Below are 22,978 nucleotides of genomic sequence, written 5' to 3'. Positions count from 1 at the left end.
ATGTATAGTGGAGGCTCTTCGCTATTTGTATATGTGTGGATCACGTAGGTCAGCGTTTTTCAAAGTTTTATTCGCAAATTAATTTGTATGTATAGTTAGTTGGTCGTGTGAATTTTCTTTACGAGTCGCAAATTATTTTATTTTTTATTAGCGCTTTTGTGTGAAATGATTTTGTTCACATGCCATTGAAGAGTCTAATTCTATAAATCGATATCTTCGCTTTTTTCAATTTCGTCGATTATGCTATTTTTCTATTATAATATGTGTATGTATGTACGTATAGTATTATGAAATAAATATCTTAATTAAAGAATATGTAATTAAAAATGTATTTGGTGAATTTTACATATGTAGATGGGCACTTCAATTCCGCTGTCTGTGAATTTTCTTGTGAAAATTGTTTAAATTTAACGTGAGCTTTAATCCATTAAAATATGTAATTTCAAAAATTAGAGTTACTATATTTTTTACTTTGAGAAATGCTGCCATAGGTTAGTTTCAGGAAATTCTTTAAGTTTATTTATTTAAAAATATTTGGGAAAGGCAGCATAGCCGATGGACCTAAGGGGTGCACAAAGTTATAATATAATACAAATATCAAATAAGATGAAAAAATAACGAATAGAAATATGAAGAACTCAAAATAGAAGAAAATAAAATACAAAGATAAACTGACAAAAGAAAGAACTACAAAAACCCATTTATTGTAAGGAAATCATCAAATTTACTTTAAAAATAAAAATGTTTAAGTTATAAGAAGTTACTAATTCATTGGAAAGACTATTCAAAATATTAGCGTCTCTATTTGTAAAGAAGAATTCTCTAATTATTTTGAAGTAAATATCATATTATATATACATATATATATATATATATATATATATATATATATATATATATATATATATATATATATATATATATATATATATATATATATATTTTTTTTTTTTTTGTCTTAGAGTATGACCTAACAGATGAGTTTTATCGTTAAACGAGGTTTATCATAATACAATAATTGTAATGTTATTTATAATTTTATAGATTTCAATTAGATCACTTCTCATTCTTCTCGTCTCCTCGTGAGAATTCTTCTTGTAATAGTTTCGAGACTGATTTTCATTTCAGTTGAGTTTTATTCTACATTTTTCCTTACATTCATACTTATTCAATAAAATAATTATATCCTAAGAAAAATTGATCCTGAAAAATTCACTCTTGATTTGAATTTCCACTAATTTATAGGTATACTATTTTTTTCTGTTTTTATTGGTACAATTTTCCGTTTCTAATGTTGTAATCATCAATGTTCCAAGATTATTGAGAAGCCCCGATCAATTGTTAACAAAACTTAAGCTATCATTCCATAAACTGTCCGTTTATTGCAACAGCACGGAATTTCCCGACTTTTACTGCCATCCGTTAATTATCGTGTAATCTGAGAATATCGCACACATTTTACAATTGAAAGCCGATATTCAAGTGTACACTCTCCAGATTTGTTTGCTATGATATTATGTTTAAATGCGTATTTATCTCAAGTGCCCATACATATGTACATATGTAGTACTCATAGCATTTCCCGGTAATTTTATGTGCGGTTATTGCGGTGGCAGTTTTAACGCGTTGTACATAGTCAAAAAATGTTCTCTCTCGCTTTACGAGCTCGCTATAATTTTATATGGGCACAGTATTTCCCATGATCTGGTACAATTCACGTCGTCCGTAGAAAGTTTCGAAGACAGCCCGCCTCTCTAGGTAAATATTTAACCGTTACGGTAAACGTTTTATTATTAGTACTCATCAATCGAAACGGCGATTGCGGTCTACGTACACAATGTGCTTTTATGCATCTTAAAGTTTGCACGATCGGGATTTTAATGTCATTTTCACGTGGGAAATTATCAATACGTTGAATTATTTTAATCCCTTCTCTCCATCTATTATCTATATGTGCATAAGAAGTGCTTGTCTGCTTGCTCCAGCGATGCTTCTTTCACTTTATCTCAAATGTATTTATTAGTGATATAAATGCCACTTAAAATTTCCGAGTCAGTGATTGACTAAAAGTTTATATTGTCGAGTCAAGCTTTATGCAAGATGATTCTAGTGTGTAGTTCAATTGTTTAATCTTGGTACTCATACCACGTGATATATCTAATTTCATCACATAAGCCAGCAGCATAGCTCGGACGTTAAGCTTCTGCTTACCGTCAAGAAGGTGCCGGGTTCTATCCCTGAATGAAAATGAATTTTTCAGAGTATGCTGTTGGTCAGACCTGGATTTGTGACTCCAGGTTGATCGTTTCCTATCAGAGTTTGCCAATTTTCTCTGATTTCATTGTTGAAACGGTTCCCGGAAAAAAAAAATTGGCTAAAAATCCTTCCTACCTACTATGTCACCACTATTTGAAATTTGATGGATGTACAATAAGAATTTATGTACAATTCATAGATGTCTCGTTAATTTGCGAGTTTTTTCAGTGTCTCGCAATTCAACGAATTATAATAAAAAATGCTGCATTTGTATTTGTAATTGGCCAGGAAGGCGCATTGGGATTTTCCTGTAAGGCCTTCCTGGTATATATGTAAAATAAAAATAAAAATAAAAAATAAGAAATCAATACCTAGCAGAATAACTATGTACATACATACGTACATTTCGGTCTTGTGTATGAGTAATTTAAATTTTTATAAACCTATATTTTTATTTAATTTTTGAACTTATATACATACGTATCAAAATGAAAAACGATCATTTGAACGTATGTAATTTTTATTTAATATAGTTTTTCTAGAATTTACACACATGTTTTAAATAAATATTTATATCGTGTTTGATTTAAGTGTACAGTAAAATCTGACTGGTCAAAACTTTCCTTTATTTGGGGCAGTTCTTGAAGTAAGGGCAAAAATATACTTAATGGTACGTGGTACGTGTTTTTGTTTAGATGCTTTTAAACATGCGAAAAAAACGCAGCACCCCTAGCTCATATACATTTACAGTTTAGGAATATCTATAGAGTTAGATTTGAATAATACATCTTAATTAGATGTAATATCATAAGATAATATATGTATGTGTCACAGTGAAACGAAAGTCGAAAGATCGAAAATAATGTATGCATGGTAAACGGTAATATATATATATATATATATATATATATATATATATATATATATATATATATATATATATATATATATATATATATATGTCACAGTGAAAATATATTTTGAATGACGTTTCGGTGAAATCATAACCAGTTACATTTTCAGGGTTGGTTTTATTCATTTAAGATTAGTTTGTTAGGCTTATTATTATTAATGGTTAGGATAGGTTAGGTTAAGTAAGGGTTGGCCCTATTCATAAAAGATTGGGTTGTTAGGGTTAATTTATAGAGTTAAACGTTGTAAATTCATTGTTTGATACATTTTCACTGCTTGAATTGGTGAAAATATATTTTTACTTGAAATATGCTTTCCTTGTAACATGTGCACTATATCAAGGTGTGTTTGACTTTTAGATTTTATTTCGGGGAAAGATATTCTACAATGGTTCAGGTACTGCTTAAGTTAATCTTTGATTAATTTAATTAGTATTTATTTTCAATTCGAGCCGTATTACTTTTATGTATGTATGTATACATATGTATAGATAATACATTACAGATTGAGAATCGCCGCTCTGGTTAATTGATACGTGTACGATCTTTGTATTATGCAACGTATCAATCACGGCATTGCATTCGTAAAGTGGCTTATAATTGCTCAGTCACGCACTCTTACATTACACATTGCGAGTTTTGATTTATGCTATTTTTATTTAAATACCCGCTGCACTAATGAATACATAAATAATACATTCGGCCGTATCTGCATCGGCGGAAAAGCTCTCTCGGTCACGTTTTCCGAGGCTGAGCACGGGCGTCGGAAAAATTACGGCTTTTCCGGCTAAAATGAGCCGAGAATACGAGCTAAAGCTGGATGTATCATACATGTGTGTATAGTATGTATGATCCCGGTTATTATGTGTATGATCCCAGGTAATGTGTGTCGTTGACCCTTTGAGTGCCGCGGTCCGATCTCGACGTGTCCCGGGGCGAATCGTGTGCGACCATCTGACCAGGGAGCCTGATGACTTTTAACCGAACGATAGACCACCTGTGATTTATTGCGACTTTGGTGGCTATCCGCATACCTGACTTTGTTATTATATTTACTTTCACTGTGGACGCCTTTTGCTTGTCGATCGATCGGGTCAGCGGGGCTTTAATGTTTATTAAGCTGTGCCAGTTTGAACCGAGAAAATTTCGAATTGAGAATCGGTTTTTATTAAAGACGCGTCCAGACCAGACACGGGCGTTGTTCATCTCGTGTCCTAGTCTGGATAGAGATCAAATCATAAATTGTAATAAGGCAGTACGTGGCGAATGTTTGCACACAGAGAGCTAATTTCATATTATGTAAATAGGTTTTTGAGCTCTTTTTGCTATTATGCTGTACATTAACATTAGGAATTCCTGTAATGCCACAATGGTCCAAGCTTTAAAATAAATAAATAATATCTATTGCAAATAGTCACCAATAATGGGCACTAAATATTCAATAAATACTACAACTTTCAAGTTATTATAATACATTGCATTTTAATACGATTTAGGTTGAGTTGAGGTCACCGTTCAATTTATTCCAAACATTATAAAACAATTTGAAATTAGTTCCGTCAAATGAAATAAAAATAGTCAAATACTTATCGAACCGTTTAGATATGTATAGGTAATGACAAAACCTTGAACTAAATCTTTAAAATCGCAAAATTATATAAAAATAAACGTATATATGTATGTACATAATATTTTTTTATTTTTAAATGCTTTTTATTATTACTATACATATATTATGTTCACAATACATCTTATATCTCTAATACTATGATTACTAACAAAATTCAATTAAAATTATAAAATAGAAAATGATCAGTAGATCAGTAGCTATTAAGAACATACATACATACATATATACGTTTATTTTTATACATTTTCGCGATTCTAAAGATTTAGTTCAAGGTTTTGTCATTACATATACATATCTAAACGGTTCGGTAAGTATTTGAGTATTTTTATTTCATTTGACGGAACTAATTTTAAATTGTTTTATAATGTTTGGAATAAATTGAACGGTGGCCTTAACTCAACCTAAATCGTATTAAAATGCAATGTATAATAACTTGAAAGTTGTAGTATTTATTGAATATGTGGTGCCATTATTAAGGACTGTTTGCTATAGATATTATTTATTTATTTGAAAGCTTGGACCATTGTGGCATTACAGGAATTCCTAATGCACCACAATGGTCAAAAATACTTATATGAAAGAAAAAAAAAATTAACAATTCATAAAAAAGAAAAGTTCAAATGTATGTGTGTATGTACGTATATGATGTATCAATATAGATATATTACGTGATGTCTTCTTTTACACATTTAGTTAGTTTCGTAGAAGTTCAGTGTAAATGGAATCCTTTGTTTTAGAATGGTTTAAGTTTAAACGTATCGTTTATCGGGGGGGGGGGGGGAAGAGGGTACTTTGGATTTGAATTTAGACGAGAAATTCTCAATATGTACTTATGTATGTATATCTTTGACGCACATTCAAAGTGGGATATCTATTTTAATTAACATGTTTTTTTAAATATAAGGTATCCGAGGATGCTTACCGAGTAATCCAGCTTTCTGTTAAAATTTTTGTATTTTATTTCCATTTCACTTCTCCGTCTAGCTCAAAATGTCTATTTTTACTAGCCTCTTCTTTTTGAAAAATTTAAAGACATGATCGTTAAAACGAGATCTGGACACAGTTTTCTCTTCCCGGTTTTGATCGATTTTTTATAGAACTAATCTCATTGTATCTTTTTAATGTCGTTTATACCGTATATCACGATAATTTAAGTTGTTTGAATTTTTTCTATCGTGACCCTTGAAAATGCATTAAAATAATTTTCTTTTCCCTTAATTTCATTTCCATGTTTTGGGCACTAGTCTATAAAAAAAGATGCATTTCATTGAAAATATACCAAAAGAAGGAAGAAAAAACGAACCCAACTATCTAGAAACATTGATTTGCGTAAAATAGACAATTTTCCTATTTTTTTTTAATAATTAGCAACTAAGAAAAAACACAGCAGGGTTAATCAATAGATAAATTCGTAGTAAGATAAAATGAAGTCGGTATTTTCGGTGAAAAGCATTTTTTACTAGTGGCCTAATACATCTACATAGATGTCCACGGCTGTATGTTGTATGTATGTGTAATAATTTTGTTGAAACTGATTTAGTAATATATGATAATAGATTTGTATGACATAATTTTGGTTTTAAGATTATAATAAATTACGTACCATTTATGTATTATGATTTTTATGGACATGTAATAATTTCAATATATTATATTATATCTGTCTCATTAATCTCTTGGATTGTGTTCGTTATTGCTATAGAATTCGCTTATATATGAATGTATGTATATATAATACCAATATATATTATAATATCCGACATGAATGTTTTACATAATATATCTATTCTATGTACGATAATTACTCATCTATCGAATTCATTGTACACGATTTGTTCGAAATACATTGTAGGAGTTGTATGATTTGATTTTCCCAGACGTATTTTCTGATTTTATGTTCATTGCTTCTGGCAAATCTCGTATTAATTTCTTTGGTGTTATTAACAATTGTCTTAAATTGAAAACGTATTCAATCAATCGATCAAAATTCGAATGTTCGTGACAGCTATGTATAACTTACGCGTTAAAACTTTATATGCACCATAAATAATTTGACAAAGAAAAACTTAAACAATCCCCAATTTCACTTTGATATATTCCTCGCATTTATAATACGCGTTCTAAATTGGAAAATCGTGTATACGAAAGTGTTGTCATTTTTTCGCTCAAACCCCCGAGGGTTATAAACCTTTTTGGCGTGCGTATCTAAAGTTTACCGGTTCGACTCCAGGTATTATTTATCTTCTTAACGACGTCGTTTTCTACATACCACCTCCAGCATCCATCTTTTTAACCCCTAAGCCCCCACCCCCCCATCTACTGTGTTTGCCCTTCGCAATGTCTGCCAAGAAACAAGCGCCAGACAACTGAACACAATACATAAATATTAAACGACCTGCATACATTCATAGTCCGGGCATTTCGAGAATTTTCCACCAGCCGTAAAAGGAGGAAAATACTCGGAATTCATCATCGTGTCGATCATGCCAAGTCCATTAAGACCCGATAATGCACCGACGGAAAATATTTATGGCACTTATTTATGTAATTCATAAGGTGGTCGATGCGATTGCGCATTAGATAATATTTCAGTGATTGATTTTGCACGCTTAATCATCCGCGAAGTTGATGTCGTGTGTGTTTTTTTCTTCTAATTATTTCTATTCGATGACAAAAACGTTGCGGTGACATGACAACATGTCGACATGGACAGTTTGTGATTTGCATATCGATATAATTTAAAACCGTTTCAGTGTCGCCGTAATTGCGTATTTACTGAGCCTTATTTGTATTTGTGTACCTGCGAAGTGATTTGCTATGCTGATTTTTTTTTTTTTTTTAATTTATTTATTTATTATCTATTACTCCGTATCATTATTATTACTGTAGCGTAATAATAAATCATTCATACTGTTGTGTGTAATTGATTTTTTTCGTGTGCCATTATATTATGTATGGTACGTTTACGTTAACCTTTTCAATTTCAATATTATTATGTATCCTTATTATAATGCATGTCACATTTTAATAACAAAGTAGATTTTTTTTCGTACATACTCGTTTATATTATGTTAGATATGTGTAGCTGTATTAGACGCATAATTTGAATGTATGTGAAGTTTTATTTATTTATTTCGGTTTCAATTTGATTTGAAGATAAAAATTTAATTATTATGTGTTTAATGTCCAATTTCACTGTATTTTTTGAGTATTAAGAATACTGAGGCTCAAACAGATAAAGTTTAAACTCAAACTGTGAAGGGCCGTAGGGGGTCAACCGAGTGTGCAAAAAGTTCATTATCCGAGTCAGTCAGAGTGCACGTTTACATGAAATATTGAGGTCGATGTCTCATCGGTATCCATCATTTTCATCTCCTTGTCGACACGGTCGTAAAATATTAAGTAAATGTAGTAAAAAACGTAGCGGGAAGCCATGGACGTAATACATGTCATATTTATGAAAAATACAATCAATCCATTTGATCGTTTCGCTTAGATTTGTGTTCTAATTTATTTTCTGACTTACATTTACGTTTACTTAACCAAGCTCGGTGGTTACGTTAATGCTTACTATCAAAAGGTTCCCGGGTTCAAGCCCTGGGTTGACCTCGTTTGAAAATTATTTATTCCGAGAATTTCTATAGTGCTGTTTGTTGGTCAGACTTGCATATTTGTGACTCCAAGTCGATCTTTTCCTATCAGAGTTTGCCAATTTATCTGATATCATTGTTGAAACGGTTCCTCGTGAAATTGGCAAAAACGACACATTCACTATGTCACCACTATTTGAATATGATTTCAAATTTATAATCTTTAAATTTATATTTGTACAAGCTTAATACCGTACGTAGGTGTCGCTCAGGGGCAACCCGTAATGTCATTATGGGAAAAATATAAATTTAAATATAAATATATGTATATAATACATATATGGGGCCTACTTAAAATTGATATTTTTGTATTAAAATCTTTACGCATCCATAGACATTATTTTGAATCGATTTTCTAGATTTTAGGCACTTACTGGAAAGCAAATTCGAATTTAGAAGGGTAGAATTGATGCTAAAACGGAACTCATTAGTATAAAAGCGAGAGGGGTCTAACTCGAAACAATCATCCTAATTGTTTCTTTTATTAGTTACGTAGGTACAAAACGTTTTTCACGTGAAAATCTTTCGTAGAATTTTCCACATATTTTCATTTGGAAAAGGAAAACGTGCCAAGGAAGTTCAATGTTTGGCGGTTTCCCAATCTCAGGGAAAGCTACTCGGTGTGAAAATTATCACTTTCCGGGGAAAGGGGGCTGGCTGTTCGAGGTCGCCGTTGGAAACGATGCCAAAACGCCATCCACCCGCCATTCCAGGGTTGTCTTCGTCGGTGAGATTGGATTCGGTGTGTATGGGATTTATGGTATGGGGTAGTTTCCAGGGTCGGATGGGGTTCTGGCCTCCTACTATGGCACGCACATACAACTTTCACGGCCACCCCTGGATCAATACTACCGTCTGGCTCTGCAAAATTATCGTCTGGATTCAATTCAACCTACCCCCCCCCCCTCTCTTCACCCTACCCCCAACGACATTATTCTAGTATAATTTAAACATTTCAGTGTGAATTTAATTGTATTTTTTCTGTATATTCGTAGGTGAAGACAAAATATATGTAGAGTTTTTAGTTTAGCAATATAGTTTAGCACTCATCTGATTTAATGAAAAATTGGTACCTTTAATATTGACCTACTCAATTTTAACCATTTTATTTATTCTCAATACTTCCAATAAGTATGTAATCGATAGTTAGTACATATGTACATAGTTAAGTCTTAAGTACTTTTCCCAAAGTACAGGGTGTTATGAAGCTAAGTGCAAGGCTTTAAAAGATTGATAGTTAATATTATTGAGAACATTTTGAGCAACACATACCTCAGTACAAAGTCTCATTTTTAAAGATTTTTAGTAAAAACACCGAAAACTCCCAGTGAATTAATTGCTAATACTGCCTAAGTTAAAAGTGGTATGTTATTACTTTATTTTTTTGTTTTTCTAATGTTTATTTAGCAAATAAAAACAAATACAACCATCTGTGTCATCAAATGAAAATATTAGAGGCGCAATATATTTTAATTTTGATTTTTAAATGCTTTTTGTTATTACTAAATTATGTTCACAATACATCTTATATCTATTTTAATACCTTAATTTAATATCTATTGTAATAGAATTCAAACTTAGTAAAGACTGTTCAGTCTCCGCTCTGGTAACTAATTAACGTGATTTTTTGTTGCTCAATGTTGTCAAGACAATACATGAAAAACCATCATGAAAAAAGTATGAATATTTTTTTTGATTTTTAAATGCTTTTTATTATTACGAAATTATGTTCACAATACATCTTATATCTATTTTAATAGCTACTGATCTACTGATCATTTTCTATTTTACAATTTAATTTAATTTGGTTAGTTATCATAGTATTATATTATTATAATGTTAATGTACAGCATAATATGAAAAAGAGCTCAAAAACCTATTTACAATTCTTATAAATGCTCATAATACATCTAATACATAATATTAATTAAATACTCTCTAAAGTCGACGATCTAAAGCAGATTGTGTTTAGGTTATCAGAACACAACATGTTTTCAAAATTTTGTCAAGCAGGAAAAAGCTGATATTTTTTTTGTATTAAAAAAATAGCTAAATTTTCTTTAAGAGGCAAAGCTATCAACCTTTTAAGGCTTTGCACTTAGCTTCATATCAACCTGTATATTACAAAATATGTATATTACAAACATAATATACATAAAAATGTACATATGTATATATATTTTTCAGATAATATACTATTAAAAACTTCAGCACGATTTACATATAGTGAGTAAGGGAAACTTTCCATGAAAAAGTTCGACCAATTAGTTGATTAAATCAGTGAATTTCAAGCAGTCGTTTGCTTGTTTTACTGAATAGCCTAAATTATAGGTATATTGTTGATTTAATTATTTTTATTGTATTGAAAAAGCAACTGTACTGCACCCGTTGCGTTGTAGCTGTTGAATAATGTATGTGCATATCAACCCGCTTACATTTATTTCAGTCTAAGCCTTTATTTTCCTGCCCTCCCCCTATTCGAATTTCCCGGAATTTTCCTCCCGACTTTTGCTCGGAAACGTGTCGGTCTAATCGTGAATAATGAATTTCCCAGCGAACGAGGAAAAAAATAAGGGCCAAAGTTAATTTTTTATACGCGCTATCTCACCTTTCGACATCGCTCACCTTTATTTTCGTGGATTTTATCTCAGAGCCTATGGAAAACGGATGATTTTTCACGCAGAAAAACGTCCAATTCGACATTCCTCTTCTTTGGAATCGTAAAAAGTGTAGAAAGATTGACTGGAATTGAATGTCTACTTATCAATGTGGAATTTTCCATGGAATCTCATAGGAGTAACTCCACAAGATTACATAAAAATATTATATGTAATGAAAAAGCACGCTCGTATATTCAATATGGGGTAGATTTATATTATATTAAGCGATAATAAAATACATTGTATGTGGATTATTGTGTGAAAATCTACATATACGATTAAATCCAGGTCAAACTTTTTTCATATGCGGCTTTTCCATTTTCTTTTTATACGCCCGTCGCTTTATCTTGTTAATGGAAATAATTGAATGAGGCAAACGTATGAATGTTTCAGCGCAACAAAAGGGTCACTGAAATATGTAGTAATGAATTCAACTTGACTCGCAACCGCAAGAGAAAGTGCACAGTTTCAATTTGAATTCGGCAATAGATTACACGTATTATGAAATGGCTATTTTTTGTTCAGGGATATTCGTGTCATACGAACGAATAATCATTATACTGTTCCAATAATGACAAAGTCATATATATTACTATTGTCTCGATTGTATAAAAAACATAAAATGCAATAATACGAGTCGTAACTGATTTATTCCTAATGTCAAAGATAAGAAGGCTTTTGTCAGCTCGTTCACTTTTTCATGTCGGATCAGCGAGCTTCACCCAAAGCTCGTGACAATGATGAACAAGAAAAAAAGCACGTGGACAGTGATTAATTGTACCAAAGGAGCCGCTCGCCATATATAAATAAAATTGTGTTTATGTGTGTGTGCGTTTTTTAACTCGTTTTCTGAACGCGAAAAACCTGATCTGAACTTGAGCTTTTATTTGCGCGGTCTTCAATGTTAATGAATTGATAATGAAATACATATATTTCATCGTTATGTTATACCGGTATTAATGAACGTGAAGTAGATATACTGTATGTAAATTTTATTAAGTGATAATAATTCATTTCATATTTTAATTTATGAATAATTGTTGGAAAATGCATATTAATTTCTTAATGGACTTGTATAATAAGTGGACCATAAGTGATGGTGGTTTTTTTTTTTACTTTTCTAATGTTCTAGTTCTACGTATGTAGTAATCGTGTTTTTTATTGTTATATGCAATACATGTAAGATTTATACTCAGCATGTCTAATTCTGGAATTCATTTGCCGATTTGATGGAAGGACGCGTTTTTTTATGAAGGATATTTTTTTGAAATATTTTTTTTCCATTCATTTAAATAATGTGTTAATAAAAAATATTTAAGATAAGAATAATGCATCAGTTTTAAAACTTAGATGCTTCATTTTCTGAATAGCATTTTTGAATCTGTTGTATTTCAAGCGTTGAATTGGATACTATTAAACATTATTTATATGATTTAATTGCATCTGATTTTTTTTCTACATGAAAATATAAAGCTTATTATTTTTATTTATATTCCATATCTTAATATATGCAATTATTATATTAGCAAAGGTGTTTCTTTAGCGATTTCCCACTAGATTGTGTATTTGACGTGATGGAAGCTAAGAAGATTTTTTTTCGAGGCACCATAATGCTAATTAATGGCTGACATTCGACTTAATATTTGCATAACTGCAAGATATTATGTTATATTGTATGTAGACATAGGAAATGAAATGTTTGCAGTTTTCCTTCCTAAAGATAATAAACATGGCAACTAAATGTATGACCAGTTATTAAATACAAACATTTCAAATTAAATGGTCAGTAACTATTACAGGTACATATAATATATACTAATTTGGTCAGTTACTTAATCGGGTTTGTCAGTTAATACTTCATCAGAAATTTCCTTATACAAAATTAAAAAATGACTCACTTGTATTAGGATGATGAGACCTTATAACAAATTAATGTATTCATTACCGAACCATTAATTCATTAATGAATAAAAAATAGTTCATGTATTTCATACTCATTGATGTATTAGCTATACATATGAATATTTTTAATATGAAGACAAGTTTTCAGTGCTTAAAATTTTATGTTTAATGGGCTTTTGATTCCATATACCTACATAGACGGTTTGGTAATTTGATGTTTTATTGTAGTTAAAAGGTTAGTCATAAAGTTAAGGCTTCCATAACTTTTGACTCGACTTATATAATTTTACTATGTAATTTTCTGTTCAGTAAGTTGTATGCATGCGGTTGCATTTGGCAATATAAAAATCAGTTGTCACGAAACGTTTGATTCAAATTACGTAGCCCGGTGTACCGTGTGCCTCCAGGACATACTAGACTGCTCGATTTAATGCATCACAGCCGCAATGCAGGTCTATAATGCAGTTGGTGCATGCATCGTGCAAATCGCTTTCCAGCAATTTCCCGCCGCGGAAATGTCGTGCCGGGAAAAACGGTCGATATGGCATTTTCCACCTTATTATTATGTGCTGCCTGCACTTTTCCACACAGTACTTACTGTCTATACGTATACGCTCTTGAAGTGTTCGGTATTAAATCACTTGGGGTTTCAGGAAGTATGTACTGTTGTTGGGGAGGAGGGGAAGGGGATGGGGGGGGGTTAGATTTGGATAAGCTCGTTCTGTATGGGGATTTATTTGCTGTGTGTGCGTTCGAGAGGAAAATCTTTTTGAGCTTTTTTCCTTCGGGGGAAAATTTTATCTATATATAGGTACATATATTCGAGGACGATAATACTCGCGATTTATTTGATTGGAATTGAGTGTTTGGATAGTCGATATCTCTAGGGATTTTAATGCATTATGTGATTTGGACAGTGGTTATTAAACTTTGGGTCATGATTGTAAAGTGTATTTTCATTGAAATTGTAAAACTGTTTTTACATCCCTTTCCTACGCATATCGAACTTTTTTCTACACCGCCCGTTATCTGGAAATCTTTTTAGGGCAAAATTACACAGGGAAGAACGGCACGTCGTGTGCTTGGCTCCCCGCTGTGGGGGTTCTTCAAATATGGGATACACCGTTATCGATTACTGTCAAGCAAGGATAAATACAAGGATAAAATTTTACCGAAAACACTCTAGGGGGTCGTTTTGGGACGGTGTGTGCTGCGTGTCACGTTATGCCACATTTTTTTCGCATGTTGAAAAGGATCTAAAAAAATCCACGTGCCGCGTTCCTTCCTGTGTGATTTTGCACTTCCAATATTTCTTCTCAATGTTTCGTCAATTGTCAATTTCACACATTCGACTTGCTGATGATTGAAACTGAAATCCACCATAAAAATTGAACTTTTGGTGATAGCATGTCAAGCTCTAGCGTGTTTGCCGCTTACCTTAATCATTCGTATGACAACTTTCATTCAAGTTAATTTAATTTTAAAATTTTATTCTCTGGAAAAAATTAAAGAACCACAGCTTTCAAGTTTCTGATCATCTCTGTTTATATCGTAAATCTATGGATAAGAATCTCATACGAATATATGCAGACCAATTTCAATCTAATCTTTCAAATCCCTGCATACTTAATGAAGCTTTCCTCGATATGTTATTTTTTTAAGCGGACTTGGTTCACTTTTGCTATTCGATATTGTTCAACAAATACTCACTTCTCAATATAATGTGAAACCAGTCGTTCGTGTCCGTATTTTAGACACGTTGAAATTTTCCTTTGAATAAACATCGAATTCGTACACGCTAATTTACTTATCGTATCGCCTTTATACCGAGCGTTTATACAGACCGGCACAAAAGTAACATTTGCGCAATCGATACGAACCCAATCTGCATACTTAGTAAAAGTATATCATTACGTAGACCAATTGTTGCCGCTTCCGGCTATTTTAGTACATTATAATGTGTTTTAAAAATATTAATAAAAAATGTCTTAAAGATTGAGATTAAAGCGGCGTTTTTAATAGGGGCAATTTATCTAGCGGATTCAATGGATAATTATATTTTATAGGGACTTGTCGAGGTGCAGGACTCGATCCGAGTATCCTTGAAGTTGGTGTCGTTATGTAATTATGCAATGCCGATAAATCGTAGTTATACTATATAATAAATTTGTCGCGTGGGCGACCAATTAGTTGCGTCGATAACCGAATTGATCCGTTCTAAAGATACGAGATGCGATTCGAAGGCTTCGATCTCCTCAAGGTGATCCCTTAGCTGTGGCGTAAATGGCACCCCCTGGACGACTATCGATCCCTCTAATGTCACCCCATATAGCACGTGACTTATCGCATTCGATATCGTAGGAAATGTCGGATTGTGGTGTCGTTTAGATAACGTGTAATACATTGATTCGCTTTATCGTACGTATTTGACGCACATTGTTTCATAATCCGTTTCGATTCGAAATCTATATCAGGAAATGCTGAATATGTATGTACATCTTCGGTGAAAATTTATGATCTAATATGTGTGTTCTTGTTTGTTACAGGTTCGAGATTTGGTCGAAAGGTGCACTTGCCCCACTCAATTCCCTATGATTAGGGTTTCTGAAGGAAAATACAGGATTGGTGATACCAAAGTGCTGATTTTTGTCAGGGTGAGTTATGCTTCATGTTATTTGTAAATGTTTTTATGAGTTGCTATGGAAATTTGTTTAAAAATGAATCGAAATAATCGAGATACCATCTGTGTACTAATTTAAATGGCGTTGAAACTTTGGGGCGTTCCGAGAGAAACCCCACAATGCAGCTCCTGAGAAGGCTCAAGCTTAATTTGTATTTAATTTCACGATAAACGGTTGAAAGGGGAGGGTTTGATTTATACGTGAAAAGGGAAAGGGAATGGAAATAACCTATTTGTGGCACATAAAGTAGAGCTTATTTTGTCTTATAGCTCGTTTTGAATAAACTTTTCAAGATCGATGAATAGAATTATGAATGCTTTTTATATATACATATATGCATTAAAATTTAAAGGCTTGTGACTTTCTACATGTATTTACTAATTCTTCATATTTCATTGAGATATCTACATTTAATTTGGTTGACTGACCGCTGTGTACATTGTATATGTAGACGTATGTATGCGTAGCCTAGAGAAATCATTTGCATCAAATGTACCAAAGATTGAACCAAACGAGATGTAATATGTATCAAATATGATGGCTGAGGCACATTCTTTAAATTAATAAAATAGCGATTCAATTCAGAAGGACATACAATTAATGAAATTTATATACAATTTTGAACTGCTGAATGCTTACACTGAGCAAAAAATTACCGAAGCGGAGACTAATTAATCTTTATGATAATGATTTTTGATGGTTTGCTCTCGTTTATGAGATATGGGCATTTGAAAAAATGCGCAATTTTTACAGTTTTTTAGCTTTTGCAATCTTAAGCACAAAATCTAGTATTGCTGTGCTAAAAGTGAGCATTGTAATCAAAGTCAGATGTTTTTTCTATTGATTGTGATCTTTTTATTGTTTTAAAATACTCGAAATCATTTACCGCTCGAATTAGTTCGTTTAGATAAAAAAAAATTGAGATAAAAATCAATCCTTGAAATACATATATAAACTGGCCCAATATACATGTATAAAAAGAACGGGAAAAAATGGGTAAAAAATATATTTTTGACTGCTTAAATTTGCTAGAAAATTAATGGCAAATATTTTAGAGAAAAAAATAGTATCAATAGAAAAAAAACATCGGACTTCACTTTAAAAAAAGACATTGATTTCAATATTCACAGCAATACTACCTATAGATTTTGAGTCAAAGACCGCAATAGCCAAAAAACTGTAAAATTTCGCATTATGTAAAACTTCATATCTAATTAACTCTTAGTAAACCAACAGCACTAATCATCATATTCGAATTCAATGGGTCAAACTTAGTAAAGACTGTTCAGTCTCCGCTCTGGTGACTAAAAAACGTGATTTTTTGTTGCTCAGTGTTGTCAAGTCAATACATGAAAAACCATCATGAAAAAAGTATGAATATGATAACGTCTTCTAGTATAGAAGAAGCCTTCTAGTATATCTCAATAGATACATTGATTTTTACAAGCTTTTTTAGTCCTTTTTTGCTGTCAAAAATATCTGAAATCGAAATATTCAACTTGCATAATGCGCGGTAGGACTTAATAGATCAAACTATTGAAATTTAAATTATACATATATCATTTTTTGAAAATCAATATACATATGTATAAAGACAGCACTTTTTATGCGATTTTTTTTAGTATTTAAAAAAAGACTAGTCATTTCAAAGTCGAAGTTTGACGTCAACGTCTATCGGAAAACAAACCGACAAGGGTCTTCATTATTATTGCAAACAATATATAATTGAATAATTGAATCACTAATGGATAGAGTGCTTTCATTATATACTTGTAACCTTTTCGTTCCCAGAAGCCAATTGCGAAAATAATCAACTATTAACGACGCCGCGCATTATTACTGCGAATTGCATATACTGAAATAAAAATTAAATCGTCATACAAACTTATTCACATACTATGTACATGCCAACTTACGACGAGACGTCAACACTCATTAATATCTCCAATTTGCACATGCCCTTTAACGGGAAATCATTATACGGGTATTTGTCGGACAATCTCGAAACTTGTCATAATCGTAAATACATACATACATACATACGTCTGAATGTATGTACATATGCATGTATTGCGCTTTCAGTTTAGTCTTTAGGGCGCCAGCTCAGGGTTAATCCAATACATTTATTCAACTTTATTGCGCTTGACATTTCCAACATCATATTACACATGTACGTTTCCTTTTTCGATCAACAAAGATATCTGTCGGACGATCTGATCCCAAAAAGGTAAAGCCGAGAGCCGACGTCGTATAATTTTTTCGAATCTCGAACTAGAATCCCCTCGCGCTTCCATTTCGTATTGTATATTACATACATATAGTATATTGTTAAGATAATCGCCATTTAATTTTTGCGTAATATTATAATGGGCATAATAAATGGTCTTTTGTTTTCATTATTTGCAAATTTATACCGCATTATATTGCGAATATTGTATGTATGTAAATATGCCTGTGGACATTATTATGATTATGTGAGCTTTATCTCGAATAGGAGCTGATCGAAAATGGTCAATAATTCACTCTTTACATACATTTCTATGCTTGTATTTCTTTGTGTTAAAACATTAACATATCGCAATGGTTTTGTATTCGTTCGTTATACATGTTTTATGCGAGCGTATGTAAAAAGACAGCTAATGCACTTTAGCACTTAAATAATTTGAATATTTGATCTTGCATAATTTGTCTCGAGTGTGAGGATCATATCGCGTTTTTTTTAGTTCGTCTAGAAATGAGTGGATTAAGATATCATATTTAATTAAATTTTTGTTTGTTCAATAGTCTGTAATCATTATCTAATGCGGCCTTGTCTTTATTGTGTAACTTCCATTAATACATGGATTTTTTCGTTTGTTTGAAATATCTGCGTATGATATTATAAATATATGTTGGATAATGGGTGTATGTTTCATGTCAAAATTAATCTAGATTAGTATAATTAATTCTTCACTGTATATATGCATACATTCACTGATATGTATCTTACTTTCCTATGCAATAAAAAATGTTCTGTGTTGAATACAAATTTTTCTCGAAGATTTATTATCAAGAAGGATATGTATCCAATCGAAATTATACCAATCTCTATATATTATTTATTTTTGCAACCGACATTTAAGTACAATATAATTTCATACACGATTTGAATATTTAATTTGACGGTTCGTTTTGATAACTCTGGATTATATGTTTTAATTAGTGGTTTGTAGATTTGAGGATCGGCAGAGTGATTTCAGATAGTTTATGAACCGTTTAAACTTTCGCTATTATTTGAACTACATACATACATATATCCCCAAATTAACACATCTCTGTCTAAGTAAAAATATTATAGTCCCTTGCAAATTTAGCATTAAATGGTTGTTTGTAAGAATGGGTTAATCCTAACATTGAAAATATTTTAATCATATTAGCTGAACAAGTGATTGATATTCGATTTATTTAATCGATGTGTTTTATTTTAATTTAATTTATTATAAATATATGTATGTACAAATGTGCCATGACAGGAATTACCACAAGGCGATAAATATAAAATAAAATAAAATATGGTTAGATTATTTTTGTACATAAGTACTAACAATTTTTTTCAAACAACAGTACATAGAATACAATAGAGGCATCTATGGGCAATTACCAAATTTTTTGATACACAGAAAATTTGGGAGATATACATTATGTAGGTAGCATTTTATAATATTCAACGTATTCGAAATGCTAATAGCTCGAATTTTCGAGAAATCGGAGGGGAGGATACCGGTTTATTGAATCTGTCACAACGATTAAGCTAGAAAAGTCGGAAAATTCAAGTAGGAGATGATAGGTCTATGTTTTAATAACCACGAGATCTCGCCAGCAGCGTATTTGGCCGGGACGTGAACCCACGACCTCTCTACTACATAGTCTGCGATAGTTTATTTGAAGGGTTTCGCTAGTAGTTCATTTCCTAACTCTTTATAAGCTTTTCGAAAGAACAGTTTTAGTCAATGATTCAAAGTTTATTTTTTCTTCTGAATTGTTAGAAATTATTTTTTATACGAGTATATGTTTTATTTGATGGGTGCAGTCTTAATGTTTTAGTTTGATTTTTTCATCGTAACACAGTTCGGGAAACACAGACGCGTTCCATGTATGTAAAATATCACACCACGTATAAACAGAGCACATAATCATATAAATTCGTAATTCCGGCTCCGGAACAAGTACACAGCGGATAAATTATCAAGCGTTGTATGGCGAATGTAGGTGAGCTGTTATCCTGATTGGGAATTGATCCCATAAATCTCTGAGACTCGTTGATTCCGTAATGCCACGTTTCTTGTCTTGTTGTCCGGCTCTAAACTTGGCAACACATCTAATATATCTCGACGGCGAATGACCCGAGTCAAGTACCGTTTTCCAAACCTTTCTAGATACAAAAAATGTGAAGAAAAAAAAAGGTGACATTGTATTCATAATCACAGACCTATTGATCTCTAGAATGAATTAATTTCTTAATAAATATATAATCAATGGTTCATTTGATTTGTGATTGTATACATATATAAAATATTTAATCTCCAATACTAGCATAATAATAATATCTACATATTACTATTAATAACTATTGAACATATAGTTTTAATGAAATTACCCTTACTACTATTTTGGGTCCAAAAGTAATCGAAATTGCAATTTATTTTGGGAAAACTCATTTATGAGATTGAGTTACCAAATTCATTCTATTATATAATGAATCTATCGCCGTTGCCGGGTCAACCAAACGTTCGCATATATATGTAGGTATATGTTATGGTTTGATTTTGTTTTGATTTTTAAATGCTTTTTACTATTACTAAATTATGTTCACAATATATCTTTTATATATTTTAATAGCTACGATTTCCAAACCTCTCTATATACAAAATATGTGAAATAGAAAAAAATGCCTCAGTATGGCTCTGGTTTAGGATGTCAGTATTGTAACGTCAAAACATGGAAGAGAGTATCCACTGAATTTTTGGGTGAACAATAAAGACCCCGTATTAGGCTAACGGGAAGTAAGTGCCCGAACAAAAAATTCGCTGGGGTTTTCACAGGATGGGGCGAGTGCGGGTAGATCTACGTGCCTAGACAATAGACACGCCTACGGATCGGGGATGCTATGCTGGGCAACTTGTCCTTTATAAGGAGGTACACACGGTAGATCAATTGTTCTGGAGTGAGCGGTGGTTACGTGTGGACCTCCAGAATCGTTGATTAAATGCTGTGAAGCGACTTTGGCCTTTCATTTGGATCCATAATTCACCTCTACGCAACAGTATTATACGAGAAATTATTTTATAGACGTACATATTTACATAGTTCCCACGGATATACGCAGTTTTACGTAAAAATTAAAACAATTATTTAAAACCATATACTAGCAACGTAACCGTTAATAATACTGATGAGTCTAATTCGCCGCTGATTCTTACTTGCAGATCACGACTTTTCTTTGCTAAATGCCGTAAGACTTTTCCACTTTCGACTTTTCATCATAATCTGCTCACAATTAAGAAATATTAATAACATGCGTTGTTATATCATGAAGATACGTTTGCATGAAGACACGAGCGTTTTCTAGTCACGTTTTCGTACACTTTCGTTTTTTGGAGTTTCTCGCCGGTCGGTCTACCATTCACCCCGTCTTCTTGATAATAATATGCATTTATTGTATTATAATAATGGATTCTCGCAGTGCGATATATCATCGCGATAACCTTCGCGTGATGTGCAGCCTCCGATGTCGTGTCATTTCTTCATTTTCGTCAACTCTGACCTTTGACGCGGACGAAATGTGGATAATTCGAAGCCTTCAAAGTGGCGCCGGAATGGTCCGAAATAAAGTTGACCTACAAATAATAAGCCTCTTGATTGAATTAAACGATTGCCTACGCCGTTTATCGACACAAGGATGTTTTCATTTCGTGATCTGTCGTACGTAACAGGATAAATAGTTTTCCCACTCGCGGCGCGAAAATGCAGCGTCATCTGCGAAATCAATTTCGCGAAAATGCTAAGCAGGAGATCCGGCTTCTAATACCTAGCTAGACAAGTGCAAGTCATTTTTTAGGATTATTGAATTTTTAAATGTCTCACGAAATTGATTAAATCCGTCGATTCCGTCGTGTTTGAATGGTGACTTATTCTGGAATTAATTAATATTTCTTTGTGCGAGTATGATTTGTTAAATCGAGCGCTTTATCATCAGTCTGGCTTTGTTCATTGTCGAGCGAAAGGAAATTCATTTTCTTTCGAGTGAAATCGACGCTACAAAAGAAATTCCACGAACGAGGGGGATTGAAAAAGGCACTTCCTTTAGAATATTTTAGTGAATATTGGTTCTAAAAAGGGAAGACGATGTCGCAAAGGGTCGATTTATTGGATCACTGATCAAAAGAACTGTACGATTTGGTCTTTCGGTTTTTGATTTTTGCAATAAAACTAGCCATTTTTGACTTCAAAAGGACCTACATATATAAAGACTGAGCCACATTTACATATGTACGTACATATGTATAATGTGTTACTAGCGTCAACACTTTTCCTTATAATTGAAATATATTGTTCAAACATGAAATATCTAAAAGAAAGGCGTTTTTCCCCCGAAATTATTATTTATCGCTTTTTTGCAATTAAACTCTCTATAAAAGAAGTTTCATTTTAACACTTTGGTGTTGAAGAATTTACATTATAGAAAATTGTGCTCTTAATAAATATTTAATATTTATAGTGAACTTCTTGAGACATATGTCTGGATCAAACCTACAATTTTCGATATTTAAATTTCACTATAAATGACATTATATAGACAAATTTACTTCACATCCTCTGCTCATATCTACTACAGCGTAGTGCAATGTTAGACTAAAATTGTTCTTTCGAAAAGCTTATAAAGAGTTAGGAAATGAACTACTAGCGAAACCCTTGAAATAAACTATCGCAGACTATGTAGTAGAGAGGTCGTGTGATCAAGTCCCGGTCAAATATGCTGCTGGCGAGATCTTGTGGTTATTAAAACCCAGATCGACCATGTCGTGCTAGAATTTTCCGATTTTTCTAGCTTAATTGTTGTGTGGAATCCAATAAATCGATATCTTCCCTCTTGGTTTCTCGCAAAGTGGATTTATTAGTTTCTCGAATTCGTTGAATATTATAAAATGCTACATAAATTAATTCTCGCAAATTTTCTGTGTATCAAAAATGTAGTTTATTGCCCATATATGTCTCTATTGTATTCTATGTCCTCTTATGTTTAAAAAAT

The 22,978-nt window shown here is 32.2% G+C and overlaps 1 protein-coding gene across 1 annotated transcript in view; it reads left to right on the top strand.

Moving 5' to 3' along the window:
• Positions 1 to 22,978, top strand: part of LOC143920054 (GAS2-like protein pickled eggs) — a 159,068-nt gene that overhangs the window by 122,273 nt on the left and 13,817 nt on the right. The window contains exon 5 of the mRNA XM_077442740.1: positions 15,556 to 15,663. Within this exon, the coding sequence (XP_077298866.1) occupies positions 15,556 to 15,663 (108 nt within the window). The remainder of the gene's footprint in view (positions 1 to 15,555; positions 15,664 to 22,978) is intronic.

Source organism: Arctopsyche grandis, chromosome 12 (assembly GCF_051622035.1).
Source record: "Arctopsyche grandis isolate Sample6627 chromosome 12, ASM5162203v2, whole genome shotgun sequence".
Classification (NCBI taxonomy): Eukaryota; Metazoa; Arthropoda; class Insecta; order Trichoptera; family Hydropsychidae; genus Arctopsyche; species Arctopsyche grandis.
The sequence above is the reverse complement of the archived record's forward strand: the minus strand, read 5'-3'. Positions and strand labels throughout refer to the sequence as shown.